Source organism: Somniosus microcephalus, chromosome 5 (assembly GCF_052327205.1).
Source record: "Somniosus microcephalus isolate GS21.2 chromosome 5, FLI_Smic_1.0, whole genome shotgun sequence".
In the NCBI taxonomy this organism is placed as follows: domain Eukaryota; kingdom Metazoa; phylum Chordata; class Chondrichthyes; order Squaliformes; family Somniosidae; genus Somniosus; species Somniosus microcephalus.
The window spans coordinates 17097583-17121409 of record NC_140991.1 but is presented as its reverse complement, the minus strand read 5'-3'; the positions used below and the strand labels follow the sequence as shown (position 1 = coordinate 17121409).

General features: G+C 50.0%; 1 protein-coding gene across 1 annotated transcript in view; it reads right to left on the bottom strand.

Moving 5' to 3' along the window:
* naprt (nicotinate phosphoribosyltransferase) overlaps positions 1 to 23507 on the bottom strand; it is a 57602-nt gene extending 34095 nt beyond the window's left edge. Inside the window, exons 1-4 of the mRNA XM_085987380.1 lie at positions 23179 to 23507; positions 11096 to 11223; positions 6056 to 6138; positions 2613 to 2743 (exon numbers count right to left, since the gene is read on the bottom strand). Coding sequence (XP_085843506.1) covers positions 2613 to 2743; positions 6056 to 6138; positions 11096 to 11223; positions 23179 to 23386 — 550 coding nt within the window. The 5' untranslated portion in view covers positions 23387 to 23507. The remainder of the gene's footprint in view (positions 1 to 2612; positions 2744 to 6055; positions 6139 to 11095; positions 11224 to 23178) is intronic.
* Between the last annotated feature and the right edge of the window lie 320 nt (positions 23508 to 23827).

Sequence of the window (23827 nt, the reverse complement as noted above, 5' to 3'; positions counted from 1 at the left end):
GAGATCTCTGTAACCTCCTCCAGCCCGACAACCCTCCGAGATTTCTGTAACCTCCTCCAGCCCTCCAACCCTCCGAGATCTCTGTAACCTCCTCCAGCCCCACAACCCTCTGAGATCTCTGTAACCTCCTCCAGCACCACAACCCTCCGAGATCTCTGTAACCTCCTCCAGCCCCACAACCCTCCGAGATCTCTGTAACCTCCTCCAGCCCCACAACCCTCCGAGATCTCTGTAACCTCCTCCAGCCCCACAACCCTCCGAGATCTCTGTAACCTCCTCCAGCCCTACAACCCTCCGAGATCTCTGTAACCTCCTCCAGCCCCACAACCCTCCGAGATCTCTGTAACCTCCTCCAGCCCTACAACCCTCCGAGATCTCTGTAACCTCCTCCAGCCCCACAACCCTCCGAGATCTCTGTAACCTCCTCCAGCCCTACAACCCTCTGAGATCTCTGTAACCTCCTCCAGCCCTACAACCCTCTGAGATCTCTGTAACCTCCTCCAGCCCTACAACCCTCTGAGATCTCTGTAACCTCCTCCAGCCCTACAACCCTCTGAGATCTCTGTAACCTCCTCCACCCTACAACCCTCCGAGATCTCTGTAACCTCCTCCAGCCCTATAACGCTCCGAGATCTCTGTAACCTCCTCCAGCCCTACAACCCTCCGAGATCTCTGTAACCTCCTCCAGCCCTACAACTCTCTGAGATCTCTGTAACCTCCTCCAGCCCTACAACCCTCTGAGATCTCTGTAACCTCCTCCAGCCCTACAACACTCCGAGATCTCTGTAACCTCCTCCAGCCCTACAACCCCCCGAGATCTCTGTAACCTCCTCCAGCCCTACAACCCTCCGAGATCTCTGTAACCTCCTCCAGCCTTACAACCCTCCGAGATCTCTGTAACCTCCTCCAGCCCTATAACGCTCCGAGATCTCTGTAACCTCCTCCAGCCCTACAACCCCCCCGAGACCTCTGTAACCTCCTCCAGCCCTACAACACCACCGAGATCTCTGTAACCTCCTCCAGCCCCACAACCCCCCCGAGATCTCTGTAACCTCCTCCAGCCCTACAACCCCCCGAGATCTCTGTAACCTCCTCCAGCCCTACAACCCCCCCGAGATCTCTGTAACCTCCTCCAGCCCCACAACCCTCCGAGATCCCTGTAACCTCCTCCAGCCCTGCAACCCCCCAGAGATCTCTGTAACCTCCTCCAGCCCTACAACCCCCCGAGATCTCTGTAACCTCCTCCAGCCCTACAACCCTCCGAGATCTCTGTAACCTCCTCCAGCCCTACAACCCTCTGAGATCTCTGTAACCTCCTCCAGCCCTATAACGCTCCAAGATCTCTGTAACCTCCTCCAGCCCTATAATGCTCTGAGATCTCTGTAACCTCCTCCAGCCCTACAACCCTCCGAGATCTCTGTAACCTCCTCCAGCCCTACAACCCTCTGAGATCTCTGTAACCTCCTCCAGCCCTACAACACTCCGAGATCTCTGTAACCTCCTCCAGCCCTACAACCCCCCGAGATCTCTGTAACCTCCTCCAGCCCTACAACCCCCCCGAGATCTCTGTAACCTCCTCCAGCCCCACAACCCTCCGAGATCCCTGTAACCTCCTCCAGCCCTACAACCCCCCGAGATCTCTGTAACCTCCTCCAGCCCTACAACCCTCCAAGATCTCTGTAACGTCCTCCAGCCCTACAACCCTCCGAGATCTCTGTAACCTCCTCCAGCCCTACAACCCTCCGAGATCTCTGTAACCTCCTCCAGCCCTACAACCCCCCGAGATCTCTGTAACCTCCTCCAGCCCTACAACCCCCCGAGATCTCTGTAACCTCCTCCAGCCCTACAACCCTCCGAGATCTCTGTAACCTCCTCCAGCCCTACAACCCTCCGAGATCTCTGTAACCTCCTCCAGCCCTACAACCCCCCGAGATCCCTGTAACCTCCTCCAGCCCTACAACCCCCCGAGATCCCTGTAACCTCCTCCAGCCCTACAACCCCCCGAGATCTCTGTAACCTCCTCCAGCCCTACAACCCTCCCAAACTCTCCGTTCCTCTCACTCTGGCCTCCTACCTTCGCCCCACCATTGGCAGCGTGCCTTCAGCTGTCTAGGTCCCACGCTCTGGAATTACCACCCTAAACCTCTCCGTCTCTGCTCCTCCTTTAAGATCCTGCTTAAAAACCCACCTTCTGGTCACCCCACCTAATCTTTCCTTCTTTAGCTTAGTGCCCTTTGTCTTTTATCACACCTCTATGAAGGGCCTCGGGATGTTTTTCTACGTTAAAAGCTTCAATGCAAGTTGTTGTTGCTTTTTGCCTTGGGGTTGCGGTTGTGATTTGGTTTGGGATTAGGGGTCGGGAATGGATTTGAGGCTTGTACTCGCAGGTGAGAATAAAGAATTTGAACATCTACATCATCACCCAGATTCTGTTACTCATACAATGCTCATTAAAAAAAAAGAACCAGGCAACTCCCATCACGTCTACCGGATCAACACCGCTCTGATAACCGGAGAACTTCCATCAACGTGTGAATTATCCACTGGATGACACGGTTCTTGCACCATCCGAATGGACTGGAGACAGACTGTTCTACACCCACAGGTCTCACCTCCTATGTACGAGTACCTCGAGGCCGAGAGACCACCGTCCGGCCCCTGGGCCCTCCGCAGGCCAATCTCCAGCAGATGTTTCTCTGGTCCCACCGCGAGTCTGAACCTGGCAGCGTTGGTGGCCACGAGGCTGTGGAAACAAGGAGGGTCACCAATATTTAAGCCTCGTCTCCTGAAGGTGTTGACTCACTCTGGGGATAACGGCGGCATGGACGCTGGTCACCCTCCGTCAGTGTGTCAAGCGACCGTCATTCACGTGCGAGTCTTGACACCGTGGCCATTGTGACCATCAGGGGACTTCACACCTCAATCCTAATAACGGGCTGACACAAGCCCCACACACTTCCAGCAAAGGTCCGTGGATTGCCAGCAGGAGCGGGAATAATGTCGGATTCTTTTCCCGCTGTAGACCAATGACAGTGAGGCTAGCGGTGCCTTTGTGAAAAACTCAGGAGAGACTATGGGTCAAATATGGAAACTTCCTGGGCTACAGTCTGCTGGGATACAGCCCAAAACACTGAATGTGCTGGGATACAGTCCAAGGCACCGACTGTGCTGGGATACAGTCCAAGTCACCGACTATGCTGGGATACAGTCTAAGGCACCGACTGTACTGGGATACAGTCCAAGGCACTGACTGTGCTGGGATACGGCCCAAGGCACCGACTGTGCTGGGATACGGCCCAAGGCACCGACTGTGCTGGGATACGGCCCAAGGCACCGACTGTGCTGGGATACAGCCCAAGGCACCGACTGTGCTGGGATACAGTCTAAGGCACTGACTGTGCTGGGATACAGTCCAAGGCACCGACTGTGCTGGGATACAGTCTAAGGCACTGAATGTGCTGGGATACAGCCCAAGGCACTGACTGTGCTGGGATACGGCCCAAGGCACCGACTGTGCTGGGATACAGCCCAAGGCACCGACTGTGCTGGGATACAGCCCAAGGCACCGACTGTGCTGGGATACAGCCCAAGGCACCGACTGTGCTGGGATACAGTCTAAGGCACGGACTGTGCTGGGATACAGCCCAAGGCACCGACTGTGCTGGGATACAGCCCAAGGCACCGACTGTGCTGGGATACAGCCCAAGGCACCGACTGTGCTGGGATACGGCCAAAGGCACCGACTGTGCTGGGATACAGCCCAAGGCACTGACCGTGCTGGGATACAGCCTAAGGCATGGACTGTGCTGGGATACAGCCCAAGGCACCGACTGTGCTGGGATACAGCCCAAGGCACCGACTGTGCTGGGATACAGCCCAAGGCACCGACTGTGCTGGGATACAGCCCAAGGCACCGACTGTGCTGGGATACGGCCAAAGGCACCGACTGTGCTGGGATACAGCCCAAGGCACTGACCGTGCTGGGATACAGCCTAAGGCACGGACTGTGCTGGGATACAGCCCAAGGCACCGACTGTGCTGGGATACAGCCCAAGGCACCGACTGTGCTGGGATACAGCCCAAGGCACCGACTGTGCTGGGATACAGCCCAAGGCACCGACTGTGCTGGGATACAGCCCAAGGCACCGACTGTGCTGGGATACAGTCCAAGTCACCGACTGTGCTGGGATACAGCCCAAGGCACCGACTGTGCTGGGATACAGCCCAAGGCACCGACTGTGCTGGGATACAGTCTAAGGCACCGACTGTGCTGGGATACAGCCCAAGGCACTGAATGTGCTGGGATACAGTCTAAGGCACTGAGTGCGCTGGGATACAGTCTAAGGCACTGAATGTGCTGGGATACAGTCTAAGTCACCGACTGTGCTGGGATACAGTCCAAGTCACCGACTGTGCTGGGATACAGTCCAAGTCACCGACTGTGCTGGGATACAGTCTAAGGCACCGACCGTGCTGGGATACAGTCTAAGGCACTGACCGTGCTGGGATACAGTCCAAGTCACCGACTGTGCTGGGATACAGTCTAAGGCACTGACTGTGCTGGGATACAGTCCAAGTCACCGACTGTGCTGGGATACAGTCCAAGTCACCGACTGTGCTGGGATACAGTCTAAGGCACCGACCGTGCTGGGATACAGCCCAAGGCACCGACTGTGCTGGGATACAGTCTAAGGCACTGACCGTGCTGGGATACAGTCCAAGTCACCGACTGTGCTGGGATACAGTCTAAGGCACTGACCGTGCTGGGATACAGCCCAAGGCACTGACCGTGCTGGGATACAGCCCAAGGCACTGACCGTGCTGGGATACAGCCCAAGGCACTGACTGTGCTGGGATACAGCCCAAGGCACTGACCGTGCTGGGATACAGCCCAAGGCACTGACCGTGCTGGGATACAGCCCAAGGCACTGACCGTGCTGGGATACAGCCCAAGGCACTGACCGTGCTGGGATACAGCCCAAGGCACTGACTGTGCTGGGATACAGCCCAAGGCACTGACCGTGCTGGGATACAGCCCAAGGCACTGACCGTGCTGGGATACAGCCCAAGGCACTGACCGTGCTGGGATACAGCCCAAGGCACTGACCGTGCTGGGATACAGCCCAAGGCACTGACTGTGCTGGGATACAGCCCAAGGCACTGACTGTGCTGGGATACAGCCCAAGGCACTGACTGTGCTGGGATACAGCCCAAGGCACTGACTGTGCTGGGATACAGCCCAAGGCACTGACTGTGCTGGGATACAGCCCAAGGCACTGACTGTGCTGGGATACAGCCCAAGGCACTGACTGTGCTGGGATACAGCCCAAGGCACAGACTGTGCTGGGATACAGTCTAAGGCACTGACTGTGCTGGGATACAGTCTAAGGCACGGACTGTGCTGGGATACAGCCCAAGGCACCGACTGTGCTGGGATACAGTCTAAGGCACGGACTGTGCTGGGATACAGTCTAAGGCACGGACTGTGCTGGGATACAGTCTAAGGCACAGACTGTGCTGGGATACAGTCTAAGGCACCGACTGTGCTGGGATACAGTCTAAGGCACCGACTGTGCTGGGATACAGTCTAAGGCACCGACTGTGCTGGGATACAGTCTAAGGCACCGACTGTGCTGGGATACAGTCTAAGGCACTGACTGTGCTGGGATACAGTCCAAGGCACTGACTGTGCTGGGATACAGTCCAAGGCATGGACTGTGCTGGGATACAGTCTAAGGCACGGACTGTGCTGGGATACAGTCTAAGGCACCGACTGTGCTGGGATACAGTCCAAGGCACCGACTGTGCTGGGATACAGTCTAAGGCACTGATTGGTGCTGTGACATGGTCCAATGGTCACTGTCTCACACCTGGTATGGTACCAGAGGGTGGCCGAGATCCGTGTGACAATGTGACCGTAGGACCATGTGACCATGTGACCATGCGATAGTGTGACGGTGTGACGGTGAGACCATGTGACCATAGCCCAGCAGGTTCGGGACAGCTGGAGAGAAAATCAGAACAATAAATAAATAAAGAAGGGAATCTCCCTGACCTGGCATAGTTCACCAACGTGAGCAGTGGGGTTTCCAGTATCTGAACAATACCCAGAGGCCCCTCGACCTCCAGCAGTGCAACCTGGAGAGAGATTCACACATTAACACTCATCACACAGACTGTCAGGTAACACTGCTTCACACAAGGAAATCTGGAACTCTCTCCCCCAAAAAGCTGTTGAGGCTGGGGGTCAATCGAAAATTTCACAACAGAGATTGATAGATTTTTGTTGGGTAAGAATATTAAAGATTATGAAACCAAACACAGTGCGGACCTGAGCAGGAGCAGTGGCAGCAGAGGTGGCGGCTTAAAGGGAGCACCGGAGAAGGCCCAGGACACAGCGCGGACCTGATCCTGGCCATAATCTTCCAATCCTCCTTAGATACGGGGGTGGTGCCAGAGGACTGGAGAATTGCAAGTGTTACACCATTGTTCAAAAAAGGGTGTAAGGATAAACCCAGCAACTACAGGCCAGACCGTTTAATCTCGGTAGTGGGGAAGCTTTTAGAAACGATAATCCAGGACAAAATTAACAGTCACTTGGACAAGTGTGGATCAATTAAGGAAAACCAGCACAGATTTGTTAAAGTAAATCGTGTTTAACTAACTTGATTGAGTTCTTTGATGAGGTAACAGAGAGGGTTGATGAGGGCAATGCGGTTGACGTAGTGTACATGGATTTCCAAAAGGCGTTCGACAAAGTGTCACACAATAGGCTTGCCAGCAAAGTTGAAGCCCATGGAATAAAAGAGACAGTGGCAGCATGGATACGGAATTGGCTAAGTGACAGGAAACAGAGAGTAGTGGTGAACGGTTGTTTTTCGGACTGGTGGAAGGTATACAGTGGTGTTTCCCAGGGGTCGGTTCTAGGACCACTGCTTTTCTTGATATATATTAATGACTTGGGCTTGGGTGTACAGGGCACAATTTCAAAATTTGCAGATGACAAAACTTGGAAGTATAGTGAACAGTTAGGAGGACAGTGATAGACTTCAAAGAGGACATAGACAGGCTGGTGGAATGGGCGAACACATGGTAGATGAAATTTAAACTGAAAAGTGCGAAGTGATACATTTTGGTAGAAACAATGAGGAGAGGACATATAAACTAAAGGGTGCAATCCTAAAGGGGGTGCACGAACAGAGAGACCTGGGGGTATATGTACACAAATCGTTGAAGGTGGCAGGGCAGGTTGAGAAAGCAGTTAAAAAGGCTTGTGGGATCCTGGGCTTCATAAATAGAGGTATCGAGTACAAAAGTGTGGAATTTATGATGAACCTGTATAAAACACTGGTTCGGTCCTAACTGGAGTAGTGTCCAATTCTGGGCACCACATTTTAGGAAGGATGTGAAGACCTTAGAGAAGGTGCAGAAAAGATTTACGAGAATGATTCCAGAACGGTGGCATAGTGGTTAGCACTGTTGCCTCACAGCGCCAGGGACCCGGGTTCGAATCCGGCCTCGGGCGACTGTCTGTGTGGAGTTTGCACATTCTCCCCGTGTTTGCGTGGGTTTCCTCTGGGTGCTCCGGTTTCCTCCCACAGTCCAAAGATGTGCGGGTTAGGTTGATTGGCTATGATAAATTGACCCTTAGTGTTAGGGGGATTAAATACGTGGGGTTACGGGGATCGGGTGGAATATGTGTCGGTGCAGGCTCGATGGGCCGAAATGGCCTCTATCTGCACTGTGGGGTTTCTGTGATTCTGTGAAATGAGGGACTTCAGTTTTGTGATAGACTGGAGAAGCTGGGGTTGTTCTCCTTGGAGCAGAGAAGGTTGAGAGGAGATTTGATAGAGGTGTTCAAAATCATGAGGGGTCTAGACAGAGTAGATAGAGAGAAACTGTTCCCATTGGCGGAAGGGTCGAGAACCAGGGGACACAGATTTAAGGTGATTGGCAAACGAACGAAAGGCGACGTAAGAAAAATCTTTTTTACTCAGCGAGTTGTTATGATCTGGAATGCACTGCCTGAGAGGGCGGTGGAGGCAGATTCAGTCACAGCTTTCAAAAGGGAGTTGGATAAGTACCTGAAGGAAAGAAATTTGCCGGGCTACAGGGAAAGGGCGGGGGAGTGGGACTAGCTGAAGTGCTCTTGAAGAGAGTCGGCACGGGCTCGACGGGCCGAATGGCCTCCTACTGTGCTGTAACCATTCTATGATTCAAGGCAGGTAGGTGGAGTTAAGATGCAGCTCAGCCATGATAAAGCAGGTGCGAGTGACTGAATGGCTTCCTCCTGTTCCTTTGTTCACTGGCACTCTCCACCTTGCAGGTTGTTTGTTAAGTGAAGGTGCATGTTCTGTGTCAATGGGGGTCGCAGCTTTGGGATCTCCTCCACCCCTCGGAGACTGGAAGTGGCGGGGGAAGAGAGGACGACAGGCAAACGGACTTTGACAAACGTTAACCAGCACTTTACTGCAGCTAATCACCAATATCTTGACAAACAAGGCAACGATATTCCCCCACTTCAAATCGTTCAAGTCAGTGTTCAGTATTGACAAATCCTGCAGTACCAAAGAAACAAGGCCCCCATGGTGTTACTGTGTCCCCTGAATTTCTGTATTGCTTCAGATATTCTTTTATCTCCAACACAGTCACACGATTTTCCCCCTTCCCTTTACCCTCATGCACCATAACAGGACCCAATGATTCCTCTGAGTCAGAAGGTTGTGGGTTCGAGTCCCACTCCAAAGACTTGAGCACAAAATCTAGGCTGATGCTTACAGTGCAGTGCTGAGGGAGTGCTGCACTGTCGGAGGTGCCGTCTTTCGAATGAGACGTTCAAACTGCTCTCTCAGGTGGACATAAAAGATCCCATGGCATTATTTCGAAGAAGAGCAGGGGAGTTCTCCCCGGTGTCCTGGGGCCAATATTTATCCTTCAATCAACATCACTAAAAACAGATTATCCGGTCATTATCACATTGCTGTTTGTGGGGCCTTGCTGTGCGCAAATTGGCTGCTGTGTTTCCTACATTACAACAGTGACTTCACTTCAAAAAAGTACTTCATTGGCTGGAAGTTGGATCGCTCGACCAAAGAGCCGGCACAGGCACAATCGGCCGAATGGCCTCCTTCTGTGCTGTCTCATTCTAGGATTCTATGAGCTGAAATCGATTTAGCTTTAGTCTGGGGGTGTTGGTGTCCAGCGGATTTTCCCGATTGTCCATTGTAACTTCGGCAGGAGAATCACGAGAACTGGTGGGAAACGCGGCGATTTCGCCCCCTGTCCAACAAGGAAAGAAACACTTAATCCCGATTTAATCCTGGGAAATGAAGTGCGGCAAAATAACTGATGTGAGAGAAGAAGAAAAATTGGGAAATACGAAGATAGGAACAGGATGAGGCCTGAACAGCTTTTCTGAAGAAGTGCTTCCTGACATCACCCCGGAACGGCCTGGCTCTGATTTTAAGGTTACACCCCTTGTCCTGGACTTCCCCCCACCAGAGGAAATAGTTTCTCTCATAGAGTCACTGAAGGAGGCCATTCGGCCCATCGAATCCGTGCCGGCTCTCTGTCGAGCAGTCCAGTCAGTCCCATTCCCCCGCTCTATCCCCGTAGCCCTGCAAGTTTATTTCCCTCAATCGATCGACCCTATCAAATCCTTTCATCATCAATTAGATCACCCCTTAATCTTCTACACTAGAGAGAATACAAGCCTGCAGTCTATGCACCCTGTCCTCATCATTTAAGCCTCCAAGCGGCCACACTGTAGTCAGGTTCAATGTGAGAACAGAAAAGGACAGTGAAGAGTTAAAGATAAGGTGCCCTGGGCAAAAGTTCAGCGAGATAAGTAGGAAACTGACCACCATAATTAGGCAGAAAAGTCAGCAAACAGATCGACAGATCAGTACGAACTTTTCAGATACGAGATGGTCGAAGTACAAAATAAATATATTCCTATCAGGGTGAAAAGGGAGTGCATCAAAGTGCCATGCATACTTAAAGAGATTAAAACCCAACTGAAATTAAAAGGGAGCGATTGATGATAAAGTTTAGGCTGACAATGCTAAAGTTAATTATGAGGAATATAGAGAGTGTAGTAGGGAGTTGAAAATGGGAGATTAGATAGGCTAAAAGGAATGTGAAAAAGACTAGCAGTTAATACAAAAGGAAATCATAGAATCATAGAATCATAGAATAGTACAGCGCAGAAGGAGGCCATTCGGCCCATCGGCTCTGTGAAAGAGCCGTCCAATCAGTCCCACTCCCCGCTCAGACAGAGGCAACAAATGAGAAACAAAACTCACAGATTGACACAGAGACACACTCAGATAGACACACGCACACTGACACAGACACACAGACAGAAACAGACAGACACAAACAGACACACACATAGACAGACACACACATAGACAGACACACACATAGACAGACACACACTGACATATACACACTGACATATACACAGAAAGACAGACACACAGGTAGACACACAGACACAGACAGACACACACAGACAGACACACACACTGACAAAGACACACACACTGACACTGACAGATACAGTGACAGACACAGACAGTGACAGACAGACAGTGACAGACACACAGACAGACTGACATAGACACAGACAGACACACACACTGACAGGCACACACACTGACAGACACACACAGGCAGACACAAAGAGATACGCAAGTCCAACAGCGAAACACACAGCGAGGATTCACTGGGGCACAGAAACACAGAGACACAAATGAGAAACAGAAATCACATGTATAAAAACTCACAGACAGACATACAGAGATGTACAGAGAGAGACACACACACACACAAAGAAAAACACACAGAGATTGACACAGAGGTACAGTCAGAAACAGACTCAGACAGACACAGATAGAAACATATACAGACACACACATTGACAGACACACACAGTCAGACATAAACACACAGAGACACAGACACACACACAGTCAGACATAAACACACACAGACTGAAGTAGACAAGGCGGCAGGAACACAGATGCAGGGACATTGGGTGGCGGTGAATCTAGCAGCAAGCGGGTGCTGGCTGCTCTTCACTCTCCGTTACCTTTGGAAAGACCACCGATCCCTCCGGCACGGCCCGCACGGTGACTGCCGATGTGTCCATGTCGCTCAGGTATTGGTAAAAGCCTTGGTCCATGGTGGCCGGCAGCACAGACTGAAGATACTTGATATCTGCGGCAAAGAGCAGAAAATAAACCCTCCTGATGTAAGAAAAAGGAGACTTACCATCAAGTAACTTTAAAGTAAGCTTTAAGTAACTTATAAACACACTATATACACGAGAGGTCTTTACCATGCCTCTGGTGGAAGCCTCTTACAATACTGAACAGACCAGTATTTATACCAGTCCAACAGGAAGTGACATATGACAGGAAGTGAGGTATGTACACAGTTCATAGTTCACAGGAAGTGATGACATAACTTCCCGGAAGTTATCATTTTTATCACATTCTTCCCTCCTGCAGGATTAGGAGGCTGTGGTCTACCTTTTGGTCCGCAGCCGCCGAACAAGGAAGAGTCGCACCCGTTTGGATTCCCGTCGTAGAGGGTCGCTGGTCCGCTTACATGCGGTTGGCCATTGGTCAGAGTCTGTGTGGCCTGGATTGCCCTGTGAAGGGTCGGGGAGATCATGGCTTCGAGTACGAGCCCCAATAGGTTCAAAGTCGGACTGCCTCTGTTCAGAGGGAGGTGCAGAGCTGGTCTGTGGCGGATCAGTACTTTCATGCGCGGTACTGGGAGGGTCGCAACTTTGAGTACGGGGTTCTACCGGCACCAAGCTAGTTGGTGTCCGATCAGGATCCTGGAGAGGGGTACCCGATAGGTCCCAAGAGTTTCCTGGTGAAATGCCATCACCCGATGTCCCACTAGGTCCTGGTGGGCAGGGAGCCAGATCCCGTAATGATACGGTAGATTCTCGGCCGTCGGAATATCGTATGTTTGCATAGGTGGGGTTGGCATCGGTTAGTTCGACCTCGTCTACAAGAGGGTCATTTTTAGACGTCCGAACGTATCTTCGGAGTAATACAGGTCCAGGAGTAGTTAGCCATGACGGGAGTGATGTCCCATGAGATGAGCGACGCTGGAATCCAAAGAACCGCTCATGAGGTGTAGTATTTGTGGCTGTAGAAAGCAGGGACCGTATAGAGTGCAATGCATCCGGAAGCACTGTTTCCCATTGCTGGTCTGGTAGGCCCCGAGATCTTAAAGCGAGACGTACGGAATTCCAGATGATACCGTTATACCTCTCTACCTGCCCATTTCCGATGGGATGGTATGGTGTTGTTTTGCTTGTAGCAATTCCCCGTTCTGAGAGGTAGTCCTTGAGTTCCCTTGACATAAAGGATGGACCCCGATCTGAGTGAATATAAGCCGGCATGCCACAGAGAGAAAATACCTGCTCAAGGCAGCAGATTACTGTGGACGCCAGCATATTGGAGCAGGGGAAGGCAAACGGAAAACGTGAATATTCGTCGATCATGGTGAGCAAATATGTGTTCCGAGTTGAAGAGGGCACTGGGCCCTTAAAATCAATGCTAAGTCGTTGCATCGGTTGGGTTGCATGTATGAGTATACCATCTGAGGGGCGGAAGAACTGAGGTTTTAATTCCGCACAAAGCCGGCATTCTGAGCATATTTTCTTTACATCTCCAGTGGAAAAAGGGAGATTCCGTGATCGTACGAAATGTAGCATGCGCGTAACGCCAGGATGACACAAACCATTGTGGACATCCATGAGAGTGGAGGATGACATAGTGGAGCAGAATGCCCGTGTGAGGGTGTCCGGGGCCACATTCTCCTTGCCAGGCCGATAGAGAATGGTATAACCAAAAGAGGCCAGTTCCATCCTCCAAAGTTGTATTTTATTATTCTTAATTTTGGTTCGTTTTCGATTATCGAGCATGAAGGCGACTGATCGTTGGTCCGTGATCAATGTAAAGTGCTGGCGAGCTAGAAAATGGTTCCACTTCCGTACTGCCTCTATGATGGCTGTGGCTTCTTTCTCAACCAGAGGATAATGTAGCTCGGCACCTTGTAAGGTCCTGGACATAAATGCTACAGGACGACCTTCCTGATTCAGAGTAGCCGAGATCGCCACCTCCGAGGCATCACATTCAACCACGAAAGGGAGATTCTCATCAATGGAGTGAAGAGCCGCTTTCTCCAACTGTTTTTTGAGAAGGTTAAAGGCTGCAACAGCCGCTGTTCCCAGTGGAAATGATCTAGCATGCAGCAAGGGTTGGATTTTGTCCGAAAAATGAGGAATCCATTTAGCGTAGTATGCAAACAGACCGAGAGCCCGACGTAAAGAAGCCGGATTCTTAGGTGACGGGAGCTCTTGGAGCGGGCGAAGTCTTTCTGGGTCTGGCTTAATGATACCATTGCCTACGCAGTAGCCAAGGATGTTGATGGTCGGTTGCGACTCAACAGATTTGGATTCATTCAGGGTCAAATTACGGCGATGGAGGGCATCCCGAAATTTTTGGAGGTTGGAGTCGTGTTCCTGTTGATCGTGACCTGCAATGGTAATGTTATCAAGATAGGGAAAAGTGTCCCTTAGGTTTTCCTGCTTAACCAGGCCATCCATTGCCCGTTGAAAGACAGCCACTCCATTAGTAACCCCGAATGGGAGGCGACGAAATTGGTACAGCCGTCCATTAGCCTCAAAGGCTGTGTACTGCTTATCTGAGACCTTCAAGGGTAACTGGTGATAGGCACTTTTTAAATCGTAAGTTGAGAACACTTTGTATTCGGCCAGTTTATTAACCATATCATCAATGCGTGGCAATGGGTAGGCGTCCAAGTCGGTATATTGATTGATGGTTTGCGAATAATCGATGCATAGTCGCTGTTTGTGAGGTTTTAGAGGGTTCTTGACAATGACGACTTGAGCCCGCCAGGGCGACGAACATGGTTCAATGATATCCTCTGCTAGAAGTCGAGAGATTTCAGCCGCAATAAAAGATTGGTCTTCCTGATTAAAGCGCCGCGATTTCGTTATTATCGGTTGGCATTGAGGCGGAATACTGGCAAATAATGAGGCTTCATCAAGTGAAGCTGCTGATAATGCACAAAATGGTAATTTAGACGGTATATTAGAAATAGTAAGTCCGGGTTTGGATCCACCAAACTCAATGGTGAGTTTCTTATGCTGTTTTTGGAAGTCCAGCCCTAAGAGGAGATCACTACATAAGTCCTTGAGCACCGAAAGTCGGGTGGAGGGATACATACGACCATGAAGTGTCATATCAACAACACAAAAGCCGGAGATTCTGGTATTAAGTGATGACTGGGCCATCGCAATTGCCTGGTCCGATGGGAAGACATGTAGTTTCAATTTCGCAACAATCTGTTCCTTAATGAAGCTATCAGTACTTCCTGAGTCAATTAAGGCATCTAAGGTATGCCCTTTAATTGAAATTTTTGTGGCTGCATGAGACAGGTTCTGTGGGCAAGCAGCTGTAATTGGTGTCGTTGCATAGAGAGTGGCTAAAACTCTCGGTGTGCTTCTTCGAGAGAGAGCTCGAGAGGAAGCTTGATAGGTCCTAGCTGGAGCATCTTGATAGGCCCTAATTGGGGCAGTTCGGTAGGCCTTAGCTGGATTGGCCCTCGTAGAGGCCCTTGATAGGCAAACTTTAGCAAAGTGTCCTTTTTTCCCGCAATAACTGCAGATTGCATTGCGAGCAGGGCAGGTTTTCCTAGGGTGAAAAGCATCTCCACAAAAGAAGCATTCCTTCCTAGATTGCCAAGAGGCTGCTAAAGTGGGGTCGTCCTCCTCTTCTTCATCAGAATTATCAGAATTAGATTCCCCCATGATAGGGTTCACCTGAGACCGCTTGAATTGTCTGGTTGCAGCTACAGCAGCAGATCGAGATCTGGGCAGCTGATAGAGGTCTGCATTTCTCTTTGCCAAATCCAGTGAACAAGCTAGGTCAAAAGCTTTTTGTAGCTCAAGTGTTTTACTTTCTAGTAGACGCTGGCGTATAAATGGAGAGGCAATCCCGCAGATGAAAGCATCACGAATCATTTCTTGGCGGTACAGCTCAGCTGAGGCTGCCTGAAAGTTACAATCTACGCTGAGCCTGCGAAGTTCTTGCAGGAATTCGTCAATTGATTCCCCTGGCCCTTGTCGGGCTGTGGCCAGTAGATGTCTAGCATAGACCTCATTTGGGGTCTTCGCATACAGTTTCTTAAGTGCCCGAATCACCTCTTCGTAATTATCCCAGTCATCAACATATTCGAACACTTTTGGGGTCACATAATTGACAAGTATCTTCAATTTAGCAGGAGCATCCGCTTTACATTCATCCAGAAAATTCTCAAAAGTACGATACCAATGCTTCCATACCCTGCCAGCTGCTGGTGTATTCGGGTCCAAGTCCAGACGAATAGGTCTAAGGATTTTCTCCATGATGGGTGGTTCCCTGGATCCTTAACTTCCAAGTTTGTCTGAAGGTCTAGTATTTGTCAGTGTAAATACTAAGTTACTTAAATTGATGTAAGAAAAAGGAGACTTACCATCAAGTAACTTTAAAGTAAGCTTTAAGTAACTTATAAACACACTATATACACGAGAGGTCTTTACCATGCCTCTGGTGGAAGCCTCTTACAATACTGAACAGACCAGTATTTATACCAGTCCAACAGGAAGTGACATTTGACAGGAAGTGAGGTATGTACACAGTTCATAGTTCACAGGAAGTGATGACATAACTTCCCGGAAGTTATCATTTTTATCACACCTCCCTTTAGTCACAGTTTGCGTCCCGTCCCACGGTTGACCCCTGGTGATATTGGTCCTCAGGGATTGGTCAGCGCCGCAGGGGTTCGGCTGGGAACCAGTGCTCACTTGTAGTTCTGATCTCAGCTATTGCAAGGCCATTAACTGAGATTCACCAAGTAGTTTGGAGATAACTAACCAGTAACTAACCAGTCTGTCCAGTCTACGATCACCCACAGATCGCTTCAGCCTTCAGCTAAGAACATAGGAACAGGAGGAGGCCATTCAGCCCCTCGAGCCTGTTCCACCATTCATGGCTGATCTGCACCTCAACTCCATTTACTCTCTGACATGAATCAGTCATTCATGAAAGCAAGACTTATGAAATAATACTGAGTGGCCTACAGGTGGCGCTGTCCAGGGAGAGTATAAATACTCAGGCACGGGCCCAGCTTGCGCAGGACATTCTTAACAGGAACTAGTGAAGGACACAACTAGACCTCCATGTTGTAAAACAGTTGATTAAAGCTTTGTTTAACGCTTAGACCAAGTGCCTAGTAGTTTTCTTATGTCACTCTCCTTAGCTCCATATCCCTTACACTAAACATCCGTAAGACAAAGGTCCTCTACCAACCTGTCCCCGCCACACAGTGCTGCCCCCCGATTATCAAAATCCACGACAAGGCCTTGGACAACGTGGACCACTTTCCATACCTCGGGAGCCTACTGTCAACAAGGGCAGACGTCGACGACGAAGTCCAACACCGCCTTCAGTGTGCCAGTGCAGTCTTCGGTCGTCTGAGGAAGAGAGTGTTTGAAGACCAGGACCTCAAACCCGGCACTAAGCTCATGGTCTACAGAGCAGCAGTGATACCTGCCCTGCTGTATGCCTCAGAGACATGGACCATGTACAGCAGGCACCTCAAAGCACTGGAGAGGTACCACCAACGCTGCCTCCGCAAGATCCTGCAAATCCATTGGCAGGATATGCGCACCAATGTCAGTGTTCTTGCTCAGGCCAACATCCCCAGCATCGAAGCTTTGACCACGCTCAATCAGCTCCGATGGATGGGTTACATTGTCCACATGCCCGATACGAGACTCCCAAAACAAGCACTCTATTCGGAGCTCCGGCACGGCAAGAGAGCCCCAGGTGGGCAGAGGAAACGCTTCAAGGACACCCTCAAAGCCTCCTTGAAAAAGTGTAACATCCCCACCGACACCTGGGAATCCCTGGCCCAAGAGCGCACAAAGTGGAGGAGAAGCATCCGGGAAGGCACCGAACACCTCGAGTCTCTTCGCCGGGAGCAAGCGGAAGCCAAGCGCAAGCAGCGCAAGGAGCGCACGTCAACCCAAGCACCCCAGCCACCCGCCCCTTCAACCACCCTCTGCCCCACCTGTGACAGAGACTGTAGGTCCCGCATTGGACTCATCAGTCACCTGAGAACTCATTTTTAATGTGGAAGCAAGTCATCCTCGTTTCCGAGGGACTGCCTAAGAAGAAGATATCCCTTAATACTCTTACCCAACAAAAATCTATCGTTCTCAGTTTTGAAATTTTCAATTGACCCCCCGCATCCATCGCTTTTTGGGGGAGAGTTTTCCAGATTCCCACCACCCTTTGTGTGAAGAAGTGCTTCCTGACATTACCCCTGAACGGCCTGGCTCTAACTTCAAGGTTATGCCCCCTTGTTCTGGACCCCCCTCGCCAGAGGGAATAATTTCTCTCTATCTACCCGATCGAATCAGTTTAACATCTTAAATACCTCGATCAGATCACCCCTCAACCTTCTAAAGTCAAGGGAATACAAGCCTAGTCTAAGCCACCTCATCATTTTACCCTTTCAGCCCCCGGTATTATTCTGGTGAATCGGCGCTGCACCCCCGCCATGGCCGATATATCCTTCCTGAGGTGCGGTGCCCAGAACTGAACACAGTGCTCCCGATGGGATCTGACCAAGGCTCGAGCAAGCTCTATACTATCCACAGTGTATGTATTATATCCGTTAATTCTTACAATCGCCAGCTCCTTACCATCATCCGTATGAAACATTGTTCTGACACTTTTCCGCTGTTTTACAGATTTTATCGAACTGCTTGCTGCTGGCACAAACTCGACCGCCCGTCCCAATTTAGCATCATCTACAAATGCCACCAATTTATACTGAGTCCAATTAGTTAATGCGGCTGTAAAGCACTTTGGGAATTCCTGAGGACATGAAGGGCGCTATAGGAATGCAAGTCACCACCACCGGTGCAACGTGGCTGCAGTGTGTCCTATCTAGGATGCACAGCAAGCTCCCACAAACAGCAATGTGATAATGACCAGATCATCTGTTTTTAGTGATGTTTGGTTAAGAGATAAATATTGGCCCAGGACACCGGAGAGAACTCCCCTGCTCTTCTTTGAAATAGTGCCCTGGGACCTTTTACATCCACCTGGGAGAGCAGACGTGGCCTCGGTTTAATGTCTCATCCAAAAGATGGCACCTCCAACAGTGCAGCACTCCCTCAGTACTGCATTGGAGTGTCAGCCTAGATTTTTGTGCTCAAGTCTCTGGAGTGGGATTTAAACCCACAACTTTCTGACTCAGAGGCGAGAGCGCTACCCACTGAGCCACGGCTGACAATTAAACTTACAGTTTTGATGTTAGACTGATAGGTCTGTATTTGCCTAAATTAAATATCATCCTTGTCAGGATTTGTTTGTATTGAGCCCTTCAGACCTGTTCTCGACCAACACCCGCACAGGTGCATTTCCTGTCCATATCCAACACTCACGGGTGCACTTCCTGTCCATATCCAACACTCACGGGTGCACTTCCTGTCCATATCCAACATTCACGGGTGCACTTCCTGTCCATATCCAACACTCACGGGTACACTTCCTGTCCATACCCAACACTCACGGGTGCACTTCCTGTCCATATCCAACACTCACGGGTACACTTCCTGTCCATATCCAACACTCACGGGTAAACTTCCTGTCCATACCCAACACTCACGGGTGCACTTCCTGTCCATATCCAACACTCACGGGTGCACTTCCTGTCCATATCCAACACTCACGGGTGCACTTCCTGTCCATACCCAACACTCATGGGTACACTTCCTGTCCATACCCAACACTCACGGGTGCACTTCCTGTCCATATCCAACACTCACGGGTACACTTCCTGTCCATACCCAACACTCACGGGTGCACTTCCTGTCCATATCCAACACTCACGGGTACACTTCCTGTCCATACCCAACACTCACGGGTGCACTTCCTGTCCATATCCAACACTCACGGGTAAACTTCCTGTCCATATCCAACACTCACGGGTGCACTTCCTGTCCATAGCCAACACTCACGGGTGCACTTCCTGTCCATATCCAACACTCACGGGTGCACTTCCTGTCCATACCCAACACTCATGGGTACACTTCCTGTCCATACCCAACACTCACGGGTGCACTTCCTGTCCATATCCAACACTCACGGGTACACTTCCTGTCCATACCCAACACTCACGGGTAAACTTCCTGTCCATATCCAACACTCACGGGTGCACTTCCTGTCCATATCCAACACTCACGGGTGCACTTCCTGTCCATACCCAACACTCACGGGTACACTTCCTGTCCATACCCAACACTCACGGGTGCACTTCCTGTCCATACCCAAAACTCACGGGTGCACTTCCTGTCCATACCCAACACTCACGGGTGCACTTCCTGTCCATACCCAACACTCACGGGTGAACATAAGAACATAAGAAATAGGAGCAGGAGTAGGCCAATCGGCCCCTCGAGCCTGCTCCACCATTCAATAAGATCATGGCTGATCTGATCCTAACCTCAAATCTTCTATCACTCTCCATCTCACCCAAACCCATGTGATCTCCCGGGAGAGGCGAAAAACCAGATAAAAAACCCAATGGCCAATTTGGGAGAAAAAATCTGGGAAATTCCTCTCCGACCCATCTAGACGCTCGAAACTCTTCCAGGAGATCACTCTGTCCCTATATTTTCTACAGTACTCGCCTTCTGTAAAGGCGACCTCCACCCCAGCCAGGAACAGGAATAAAACCATCTCCTGAAATCTAACACAGAATTAGAACACAAGAAGTAGGAGCAGAACCAGGCTGCACGGCCCCTGGGCCCGCTCCACTACCCACAGGGCCATGACCATTCCGAACCTAGACTCATGTCCAATTTCCTGCCCGCTCCCCGTAACCCTTAATTCCCTTTACTTCTAGGAAACTATCTATTTCTGTTTTAAATTTATTTAATGATGTAGCTTCCACAGCTTTCTGGGGCAGCAAATTCCACAAACCTACCACCCTCTGAGTGAAGAAGTTTCTCCTCATCTCAGTTTTGAAAGAGCAGCCCCTTATTTTAAGATTATGCCCCCTAGTTCTAGTTTCACCCATCATTGGGAACATCCTCACCGCATCCACCCGATCAAGCCCCTTCACAATCTTATATGTTTCAATAAGATCGCCTCTCATTCTTCTGAACTCCATGAGTAGAGTCCCAATCTACTCAACCTCTCCTCATATGACCACCCCCTCATCCCCGGGATTAACCGAGTGAACCTTTTTTGTACTGACTCGAGACCAAGTATGTCTTTTCTTACTAGTACGATAGCAAAATACTGCAGATGTTGGAAATCCGAAATAACAACAGAAAATGCTGGAAAAACTCAGCAGGTCAGGCAACATCCGTGGAGAGAAATTTGAGTTGACGTTTCCTTTTGTTATCTTTTGCCCTGCCAGTACACTTTACACCTAATCCCAGCCTATTACCATCTCGTCTAGCTTCTAATCTCTTTTACTTCTTTTGTTTCTTTTATTCTTTTGTCCGATCGCAGCCCTGCCTTCGATCTAGTTTCTTTTCTTTCCAGTTTTGAAGAAGGGTCCAACCCGAAACGTCAACTCAAATTTCTCTCCACGGATGTTGCCTGACCTGCTGAGTTTTTCCAGCATTTTCTGTTGTTATGTCTTTTCTTAAGTATGGACACCAAAACTGTATGCAGTATTCCAGGTGCGGTATCACCAATACCTTGTATAACTGCAGCAATACCTCCCTGTTTTTATATTCTATCCCCTTAGCAATAAAAGCCAACATTCCATTGGCCTTCTTGATCACTTGCTGCACCTACATACTAACTTTTTGAGTTTCGTGCACCAGGACCCCCAGATCCCTTTGTACTACAGTACTTTCCAGTTTCTTGCCATTAAGATAATAACTTGCTCTATGATTTTTCCTGCCAAAGTGCATAACCTCACACTTTCCAGTATTGTATTCCATCTGCCAAATCTCTGCCCACTTACTTAGCCTGTCTATGTCACTTTGCATGTTTTTTATGTCCTCCTCACTCACTACTTTCCCTCCCATCTTTGTATCATCTGCAAACTTTGATATGTTACACTCGGTCCCCTCCTCCAAATCGTTAATATAGATTGTAAAGAGTTGGGGACCCAGCACTGACCCCTGCGGAACACCACTAGTTACTGATTGCCAGTCTGAGGTGCACTTCCTGTCCATACTCAACACTCACGGGTGCACTTCCTGTCCATATCCAACACTCACAGGTGCACTTGCAGCATCAAATGTTGGATAGGGCTCAGAAAGTAATTTTGAGAGGGAGATGGACAGGTTTATGGCAAGACAATCAATCAAGTGATCTGGGAGTGAGCTGTGAGCTCCATTTCTGAACTCTGGAGCTGGCCATGTGGTCTTTTCTGGTTCTATAGATTCCTAAGTTCCTATAGCTACTCATCAGGCACCACATAAAGGTCCCATGAAGTTTCACGACATGATGGATTACATTGCGCAGTCACTGTTGTTGAGATCTCTGCGCTCCTCCACTTATGGCCTCTTGCTCATCTCCCATTTTCTTTGCTCCGCCATTGGCGGCCGTGCCTTCAGCTGCCTAGGCCCTAAGCTCGGAAATTCCCTCCCTAAACCTCTCCACCTCTCTCCCTCCTCCTTTAAGACGCTCCTTAAAACCCACCTCTTTGACCAAGCTTTCGGTCGCCTGTCCTGATTTCGCCTTATATGGCTCGGTGTCAAATTTTGTTCGGTAACGCACCTGTGAATTGCCTTGGGACGTGTTACTAGGTTGAAGGCACTGTATAAAGGCAATGTTGCTGTAGTAGGTAAACACAACAGCCATTTTGGGTACAGCAAGATCCCACAAAAAAAGTGCCGACACCGATCGGAAGCAGGCGCGCTGGTCGGTTTTGCTTTCACTAACCCGGGAGCAGTCAGACCTGAGGAGGTCAACTAACTCGGCACAGACTGAGCCGGCGCCTTTCCTGGACCGTGTGGCTCAGCTACACACCAGGTAAACTCGCTGAACTAGAGGGGACTGCTGGAACAAACTCACAATTAAACAACAAACATTTATTTTTCCCGAAAACGATTTTCCAGAAGGTTGAGAATAAAATAGACTTGCACTTAAAATTGAAAGAAAGAAAGAGTGAAACCGGACACACTCTGGCTTCAAGCAGCTGTATCAAGTGTCAGCCGTGGCCTCTGGCCTCTCGAGTCAGGCGGCTGTGTGTTCGGGTTTCACTCCAGAGACTCGAGCACAGGCTCCAGCTGACACTCCCAGTGCAGTGCCGAGGGAGCGCTGTCAATGTCCCCTTTAGGCTGTGCGTCCACGCAGCTACACAGCGTTGAGGTCCCGGCTTTTAACTGGAAAACCACGCCTGCGCGGAACTTTGAACGGGCCCTTAAAACAGGCCGAAAAAAATTAGAGGGAACATCGAGTGCTGCACTGTCAGAGGTGCCGCCTTTCAGACGAGACGTTAAACCGAGGCCCCATCTGCTCTCTCAGGTGGATGTAAAAGATCCCGAGGCACTGTTTTGAAGAAGAGCAGGGGGAGTTCTCCGCGGTGAATGCTGAGTCTTTGAGTATATTCAAGGCTGAGATCGATAGATTTTTGACTCTCAGGGGAATCGAGGGATATGGAGATCGGGCGGGAAAGTGGAGTTGAGGTCGATGATCAGCCATGATCTTATTGAATGGCGGAGCAGGCTCAAGGGGCTGTATGGTCCACTCCTGCTCCTATTTCTTATGTCCTGGCCAATATTTATCCCTCAACCAACATCATTAAAAAACAGATCATTAAAACATTAGTACGATAGCAAAATACTGCAGATGTTGGAAATCCGAAATAAAACATTGCTGTCTGTGGGAGCTTGCTGTGCGCAAATTGGCTGCCGCGTTTCCTACATTACAACAGTGACTACACTCCAAAAAGTACTTCATTGGCTGTAAAGCGCTTTGGGATGTCCTGAGGTTGTGAAAGGCGCTATATAAATGCAAGTTCTTTCTTATTCTTTGCCAGAATCTGTCGATACATCAGCCCTCTCTCAGGAATGGGTTCTTTAATGAAGTTTAACTGACCCACCTTCCTCGGTTAGCTGGAACTTTGAGAGGAACAGCAGACACTCCTGGAGCCCAGCGAAGATGGCGAACTCTCCCCCTAGGGGGTTTTCTCTGAAGTATAACTCGAAGACAGCCTTCGCCTTCTCCTTGCCACTTTTCCAGTACCCATAAGCCATGGTGAACTGGTAGAAGTCAGTGAGCAGGGGCTGCACCGTGCAGCCTTGCAACATCTTCCTGTCTGACTGTGAACTTGAAGAGGGAACGCACTGTACTTGGTGCACTCTCGAGCAGCACTTAGTCACACAAACACACAGAGCTCCTTTCTGTGCCAGAGTTCAGCAGGCAGCACACGCGCAGCTCCTCCTCCCCTGCACAGAACTCTGGGAGTTGTAGACCTCACGAGTTACAAGGACCAGTGTAGTCTCGCAGCTTGTCTCGGGCCATACCCCCCAGACAGGTTTTCCTTCTTCTGTCCCATTTCTTGAAGGCATTTTTCTCTCCTTGCTGAGCTACCTTAGCAAAGTAGCGTGACTGTGTGTTTGTGTGTGATAGTGAGTGTGTGTGGGTGTGAGTGTAAGAGTGTGAGTGTTCGTGTATGGGTGTGAGAATGAGTGCGTGTGGATGTGAGAGTGTGTGTTTGTGTGTGGGTGTGAGAGTGAGTGGGTGTGAGA